The 8,598-nt window shown below is 35.7% G+C and overlaps 1 protein-coding gene across 1 annotated transcript; it reads left to right on the forward strand.

The window, feature by feature from the left end:
- Positions 1-265: 265 nt before the first annotated feature.
- On the forward strand, positions 266-7,674 carry LOC132562502 (uncharacterized). The gene is made up of 5 exons (XM_060227249.1): positions 266-326; positions 907-1,084; positions 3,622-3,710; positions 4,843-4,938; positions 7,493-7,674. Exons 1-5 carry the CDS (start codon positions 266-268, stop codon positions 7,672-7,674), a joined length of 606 nt encoding a protein of 201 aa, XP_060083232.1.
- The last annotated feature ends 924 nt before the right edge of the window (positions 7,675-8,598 follow it).

Below are 8,598 nucleotides of genomic sequence, written 5' to 3' on the forward strand. Positions count from 1 at the left end.
GGTTATTTGATCAGGGTCAGTTGCGTGTTTGTTTCTCATTTTGACAATATATTTAACACTGGGCACTATATACCTGGCCCACCACGTTGGAAGCTTGAAACACTGACCGATTGTGAGCTGAGCTTCGCCACATGCTATCGATATGGGCGTATTGAACTGACACTATATGGAGACCAGTTTTATGAAGCAGAGTCCATAAAAACAAACATATTTACATACATAAACACAAACATCGAATGCGCCATAATGCGATATTCTGATCATCATGATGCACGTGCTCTGTATGTTGTTTGTTATACCTGCTGTTTTTATCATATTTACTAAAGGTAAGTGAGAAAATATATTTTTGAAAATGCTATCATTATGGTATATTTTCACTCTTTATCATCGTTGTCACTTCACTTAATTATCACGAATTTCAAAGTTTGGTTTTTCCCTTATCTTCATGATTTCATATATCGCCTGAGTTTTTTTTTACACAACATCATTGAAGAGTTTTCCCTTGTGTTGCGCAATCACTCTAAAATCTACCTGATCAACGGTGTAAATGATGTTGACATGACATCATCACAATATTGTCAGTATGACAACTTATTACGTCAGAAGATGACGCAGCTGAGAAGTGCTGAAAGCACAGCTAGTACAGGTTCATGTTTGATGTACATAAAGTCATGTTTTAAAGACATTAATAACTGTTACCACAAATCGTTATCAATTTGGTTACGTTTTATTTACTGCGTAGGACCTCGTCTCGGTTCTGTTTACAGCTTCTTTTACTGCTGCTTGGACAATTTCCCATCTCTGTTCAAAGCTTTATCGTCATGGATTAAATAATTTTGTTGTTTAACATTATGATATTAAATTGATGACATTCTGTCTAAATCCTGTTCAATTTTATTCATCTAGGATGTGTCTACCCAAGCTATCTCCAAGCCGTCTGGATAGACAAAAGTTCAATCACTCTACATAATGTATCGTATAAGGAAAAAGATATGATAGACAATCGGACTGACTTCCACTCACGAATCACATGGAATTGTCTTAAGTCGTTGAGAATGGGTAAAGACGATCTCGTTGTGTCAAAGTAAGATTTTATTTCTTTAATCAGAGTTTAAGTGTTTTGTTTTGAATGTATGCCCGGTGTCCACGGATGATTGGACCAGTAAAGAAAACTCTCATAAAACTGACATGATATTATCACTCCCCATCCGATAACGTTATGCATACTGTAAATCACTTCGATTTCGCGAATACTTTATTTTCCTCTTCAGACATATTCACGAATACACGGTTTCGCGGACGTCGATCTAGAAGTGACATAAAATTCGCGAAGGATGAACTATAACATACATGGACTCTGCAAGACTCCTAATTACTGAATCAATAATTAAGCCTTCCAGAGTGATTTTCGTACTGATAATCTCGATTTAAATTTCCGATTCGCTCTCCTCGCTTATCAATGCGAAAATGAATCCCACGTAAAATACATGTGATTTACAGTATATATATATATATTGACGGTCATTGTACCTTGCACAAGAATAGTTTGTCATGAAGTATGCTGTGCGTGTATCGATATGAAAGACAGACTGACAAAAAGAAATACGACGGTGTTTTATCGAACAATGTTGATATTTTCCGAATTGAGAAGTGGTTGATATCCATCCTGAACGGGATCATCTTTTAAATTCTCTACTACGCTGTGTTTTGTAACCTTTTTTTTTTTAGCTTAACCGCAATAGACCGGTCGCCCTTGTATGAGCCCGGGAATAATACTTAGCCGTGCCCCACAAGTATCGTTGTAGCCATTAGAGACTGTAGTTCCTAGTTGGACAATGTTTTCTCCTTGAACATGTGACTTTTATGAATACTAGCCGCAATATACCACGCATATCGTGAAATATTAACACTCCCGCGAACGTGAAGCGGTATTGAGTTGTCGTTCTTGACTACAACAAGCCGAATTCGTCGCCCGGACGGAGACACAGTTTCATGTTATTCGTAAGTTCTTTCTCGTTGATTGTGAAGTAAGTGTACTGTTTTTACATCAAGAAATTATTCAAAACTCATATGCGCTCATATTTTAGCATGCGAAGCTCTGAATTTGTCGTGACAAATACCGGGGTAAGAAATTCCCTTTGTTGGAATTTCCCGACTCTAAATTAGATCGAAATGACGACATTTGCTTTGTTCAAGCGATTTAATTGGTTGGTATAATAAGATGATGGATAATCGTCCTACGTCATTTTAAAAGTAATATGCGATTGGCTGAGAAAAAGAAAAGTTATAAACGCGAAACCACGGAAACCCCTGCAAGGCGTACTCTCGGTATACAGTCACGGACTATCTCCTGACTTCACGATGACCTTTTTTGACGGTGAAATTCCGTTTGCTTTTAAATTAGAAATTAATTGCACATTTTCATGAATACTTCAGCTATAATTCGCCGAAAGTAATAGAGTTAATTTTTCATCGATAGCGGACGGAAAACTCAACAAACTCGGGCTTTCATGCACAAGAAACTGTTCACTCGCCAAGAACAGTAACTCTGTATATATCTCAAAGGACAAGTATTTCCCGCTATGCGGCCCCGCAGAAGTTTTCTTCAGCTCTATTAGTTGAAACGTCAGACTAGTAGATCAGAGATCACAGGTTCGAATCCTAACGGACCCGTTGAACTATGATAATAAACTCTGTTACAGTGTGAGAGTTGTAGATGACGGGGAAGATTCCCAATAACCCATTCGTTCTTCAACCTGTTTGACAGATTTACCCTAAAAGCCAAGACTTTGTAACGCCGTACTAAGCTAAATTTTGACCATTTTACCAACTGCCTTAGGATATGTCTATTCAACAAGGTGTCGCTTGTAAACAGTTGCAGTAAGCAATATAATCCTACATGAAATAATTTGCTAAGACAAGGACTTATACTATATCCTTGCATATAGCCATTGTGTGTGAGGATCAAAATATTTTCATTTTCTCTCATAATATTTTTTTCTGGGTATTCTTTTGCATGGTGTAAAGGAAACATTTCCTGTGTCAAATTATTTCGGCAAGCGTCATATTTACGTGGACGTAATTTGTAACTTACAGTGACGTGCCTTCTGTCTCTTACTCTATCTATGATATATTCTTTTTTCTGGAATTTTCTTGACTTCGTTTAAGGATGGATTTTTAGAATATTTATCTATTTTGTGCAAGGAAACATTTTCCTTTATACTGGCATTCCGAAAATACAAATAAATTATTATTTACGAAAAACAATTGAAATAATACGAGATGAAGAGGGAAACAATTGTCAATACGTGTACAAAATATGATTAAAGATCCAAGTCAGGAAAATTCATCGAAAATGCTTAGAAATACAAAGATTACATAGAAAAATATCTAAATGATAAAGTATCATATTATACCTACTTTTTGTCAAATTCTATCGACACCTTTTAAGATTTATCTCTGGTAAGGTGTGAGTGAATGACAGAAATATGCAACAAATGTTTGGCACATATGACCGACGCATTAACAAAGGAAATGCTATGGTGATATTTTAACATGCCGATTTTGTGAAGGTGTTGATGGTGCTTCAGTTTTGACAATCCTTTCTGTTTTCTCTTGTAGAACAACAATTTACGATGTTTATCACTTCTTGAAGTGTGAGCTGTATCACAAGGAGGACGATGGCCACGTGTACTTCAAATCCATTCGCGGTAAACTATTCACAAATTAACTATCTTTTAATAAATACAAGCTATATAACTTTAGGGATGCTAGTTTTTAACAAATTTCAAATTTCCTGAGACAAGATGTTTTTAATCATAATAATTATCATGTTACGTTTTATTTAATTTCCTAACGAGCGGGAATAAGTCATCCAGCATATTCACTTATCTTTGTATTATTCTATCTTTAATAGCAGTGCCGTTAATTAGAAAGGACATTTGAAAATACTTCTGGATGCCAATGAGTGGGTGAGGAATGAACATGTTGCTTTAGGTTCGCTTTCAGTGTGAATTAAATATATTGATAGTTGTATTGCGTTTATTGATAATAAACTCTGCAGAAAGTAACAATGTGTGGAGCGGAAATCAGGCCTGGTGCATTTAGGTAGACCACATTTCCTTTAAAAATTAAAACGAAAACATTTTTATAATTTTATAAGATAATTTGTGATCTGTCTTTTAATTGGCGTAAGTCTGCAAAAGTGTTATTCCTCACTAGTGAAAAATAGTACTTTTATCAATGAGATATTTCTCTATATTTCAATGACAAGAATGTAATAAAATAGATTTATCTTTTCGCATGGACTCCAAATTATCTCATAAAAGCTGATAATGGAAATATTTATAAATTCTTTTTAATATTCAAATGCTGATGCAATTAAAAAAGATGGTGGAGGTTTCGCATTTGGACCTTATTTGACTTTTAAAAAATCAAAATGATAAATAGATAAAATTGCCTCAATTTGGCGAAATTCAATTTTACTTGAAAGTAAAGCATAGTAAACCAGGTTGCTTCCTCATGTATTTTAACTCCAAAATTCGCACCTGCAAAGTATACGTTCTCAAATTTATTTATGCAAAGAACAGGACGAGCTGATTAAATCTAGAAAGAATAAATACTCAGACTTGTGGTAAAGAAGTGCTGCCTTTTCACACATCTCAGCAAACAGAGCGTCAGAGTTAACACGTGAACCAAGATTACTCGATTTTTGTGACAAATTCTTGGAATTTTATTCATAACCAACTGCCGAAAATATTAACTTAAAAAACGGGTAAGTCATTAAGTAACTTTTGTTTAAAGTTCTGAAGTTATTCAGAAGTTGCTTATTTTTAAAAACAGATCCGTTTCAAGTGGAGAACCTGAAGAACATCGAGTGTAATGTTTGTCAACCGAAAGTGCAAGAAGACACAATACCGTCACGCCTCCTTCAAATGGGTATGTCAAGGGAGGCAACTCCAAAGTTAAAATCCAAATATCCAAATGATGAACAATAACTTTAGATATTATTTAGCATGTCCAATAAATGTACGTTTTAATATGTTTCTGAGATGCACTCTTTGTTTATAAAGTAATGTCGTGATTGTTTGTCTTCCATATAAGATATTGTCGAACTTCGTTATTTCAAATTTGTACATCTAGAAGACCCCGTTTAATTCGAAGCATTTCGTTAGTCTCCGTCAAACTTCACAAAAACATGACAACTCACTTCAATCGAATACTCGGTTATCTCGATTTTTCACGTCGGCCCCGCCGATTTCGAGATAACAAAGTTAGATTGTTTGTCGAATTTCTGACTCTATGACTACGACAATGTAGGGCTATTAAAAAGTGACTTTCGTTGAATTATATGTCAACGATTACATCTCTACAAAATCGGGGATATATCAGTTGTTCTCGTCTCTATCAGTGCCTATCGCCTTCATGTAATCCTGTGCTGATTTGTTCCTTCATTCGTGTATAACTCCTTGATTTCACCATAGACTGGTCCATTCAGTGGTCTATCACGCCCCTTACCTTCATGTAGATCTCTTTGAGTAGGGATACTATCGTCATCAGATCTTTGATTGGTCCATAAACCAGTAGATATCATCTTCATTTGACAATAATTGGTTCGTTCATCAGTAGATATCGCCTTCAATTGACAATAAATTGGTTCGTTCATCAGTAGATATCGCCTTCAATTGACAATAATTGGTTCGTTCATCAATGGATATCGCCTTCAATTGACAATAATTGGTTCGTTCATCAGCAGAAATCGCCTTCAATTGACAATAATTGGTTCGTTCATCAGTGGATATCGCCTGCAATTGACAATTATTGGTTCGTTCATCAGTGGAAATCGCCTTCGATTGACAATCAACTGGTTCGTTCATCAGTAGATATCGACTTCAATTGACAATAAATTGGTTCGTTCATCAGTAGATATCGCCTTCAATTGACAATAATTGGTTCGTTCATCAGCAGATATCGCCTTCAATTGACAATATATTGGTTCGTTCATCAGCAGAAATCGCCTTCAATTGACAATAATTGGTTCGTTCATCAGCAGAAATCGCCTTCAATTGACAATAATTGGTTCGTTCATCAGCAGAAATCGCCTTCAATTGACAATCATTGGTTCGTTCATCAGTAGATATCGCCTTCAATTGACAATATATTGGTTCGTTCATCAGTGGAAATCGCCTTCAATTGACAATATATTGGTTCGTTCATCAGTAGATATCGCCTTCAATAGGCAATATATTGGTTCGTTCATCAGTAGATATTGCCTTCAATTGACAATAATTGGTTCGTTCATCAGTAGATATCGCCTTCAATTGACAATAATTGGTTCGTTCATCAGTAGATATCGCCTTCAATTGACAATAATTGGTTCGTTCATCAGTAGATATCGCCTTCAATTGACAATAAATTGGTTCGTTCATCAGTGGAAATCGCCTTCAATTGACAATAATTGGTTCGTTCATCAGTAGATATCGACTTCAATTGACAATAATTGGTTCGTTCATCAGTAGATTTCGCCTTCAATTGACAATAATTGGTTCGTTCATCTGTAGATATCGCCTTCAATTGACAATAAATTGGTTCGTTCATCAGTGGATATCGCCTTCAATCGACAATAAATTGGTTCGTTCATTAGTAGATATCGCCTTCAATTGACAATAATTGGTTCGTTCATTAGTAGATATCGCCTTCAATTGACAATAATTGGTTCGTTCATCAGTAGATATCGCCTTCAATTGACAATAATTGGTTCGTTCATCAGTGGATATCGCCTTCAATTGACAATAAATTGGTTCGTTCATCAGTAGATATCGCCTTCAATTGACAATAATTGGTTCGTTCATCTGTAGATATCGCCTTCAATTGACAATAAATTGGTTCGTTCATCAGTAGATATCGCCTTCAATTGACAATAAATTGGTTCGTTCATCAGTAGATATCGCCTTCAATTGACAATAAATTGGTTCGTTCATCAGTAGATATCGCCTTCAATTGACAATAATTGGTTCGTTCATCAGTAGATATCGCCTTCAATTGACAATAAATTGGTTCGTTCATCAGTAGATATCGCCTTCAATTGACAATAATTGGTTCGTTCATCAGTAGATATCGACTTCAATTGACAATAATTGGTTCGTTCATCAGTAGATTTCGCCTTCAATTGACAATAATTGGTTCGTTCATCTGTAGATATCGCCTTCAATTGACAATAAATTGGTTCGTTCATCAGTGGATATCGCCTTCAATTGACAATAATTGGTTCGTTCATCAGCAGAAATTGCCTTCAATTGACAATAATTGGTTCGTTCATCAGTAGATATCGCCTTCAATTGACAATAAATTGGTTCGTTCATCAGTGGATATCTTCATGATCGATCCATTTGATATTGGAATTTGTAGCCCTAGATCGTAATACTCTAGTTGCTTCAAGTTGTCGGTATAGATATCTTGAACCTGATCGACATCGACTTTTCTGTTTTCCAAGTGAATGAAACGTCGTCGCCGACCGGTACTGGCAACAATAAGTTTTGGTGTTCGGATCCAGACTGTACCTTGTGCCCAGTTGAACGTGAATTGGAGGAGAACTCCGAGAAGTTGAGAGATGAAGCACGTTCTTTACGGTATCTACTGCGACAGTGGCTGGCAGATAAACGAGAAGGAGAGTAAGACATTTGCGCCATGTCTCTCACCTCAAAAAACAAACGAAATACCTTATCATGATTGCTTTTCATGCTTGTTTCCCCTAGTTTTTAACTGCACTTTCGCAAATCTTTGATGTAGAAATTATATCGTCACGCCGTCATAATACCCGAGTAAATTATAAACTGATGTTCGTAGATCTTGGATTTAGTGCATGACAGGAATTATTAAGGAGAAAACAAAACGAAACAGAAACATAAATACATGTCAAGGTTTAATGAAAACCTTCATTCCCAAACGGAAGTATTTGACTTTTTTGTTTTTGTTTTTGTTTTCTTGTAACATGATGATGATGAAGATGATTATGGTAATGGTTTCTCGTCTCCGTGTGTCGATTCTCTGGTGTCTGGAGAACAATATATACGTATCACAAGTCATTATATAACATGTAAACGGGCTTATAACTTGATGATACTGTGAAATTATTAAATTTCGCGGGCATTAATATCCACGATTTCACATATCCACGAACTGTTGAAATTAGAGTAAGTAGATTTATTTAGATATATTTATCGTCGAAATCACGTGTCCATGAAATAATATTTCCATGTAACAACCACGAAATTGAGCCTGGGTTGGCAATACAGTGGATACTTTCTGTTAAATCTATCCTATTATATTTAAAAACTGAAGACATAAGGTCCTTATTGTGTAGTTCGCAGTTTGGATGAACGGTATATGCTTATATATGCTTTTGCGGAGTTATTTTGTTATAGAATAAAAATTCTTGTAATACAACAGTGAGGGAAATGAATTTGAAGTTTCGATGACTACACGATCACCTTCATCAGCGCAAAGCATACTAGCACTGACGTACGTAGTGTACGAGATGGTAAGGAATCGACCAACTATTCGGTTGTAATATTATCCGATATGCATAAAGGTCGAAAA

Source organism: Ylistrum balloti, unplaced genomic scaffold, assembly GCF_031769215.1.
Source record: "Ylistrum balloti isolate Yb309-2 unplaced genomic scaffold, AGI_CSIRO_Ybal_v1 Utg369672, whole genome shotgun sequence".
In the NCBI taxonomy this organism is placed as follows: domain Eukaryota; kingdom Metazoa; phylum Mollusca; class Bivalvia; order Pectinida; family Pectinidae; genus Ylistrum; species Ylistrum balloti.

Excerpts from the sequence above, each read along its gene's own strand:
- LOC132562502 (XM_060227249.1), top strand. The coding sequence starts at position 266 with ATGATGCACGTGCTCTGTATGTTGTTTGTTATACCTGCTGTTTTTATC. Across the intron at positions 327-906 it reads TTTTATCATATTTACTAAAG|GATGTGTCTACCCAAGCTAT; the intron begins GTAAGTGAGAAA and ends TTATTCATCTAG. Across the intron at positions 3,711-4,842 it reads GTACTTCAAATCCATTCGCG|ATCCGTTTCAAGTGGAGAAC; the intron begins GTAAACTATTCA and ends TTTTAAAAACAG.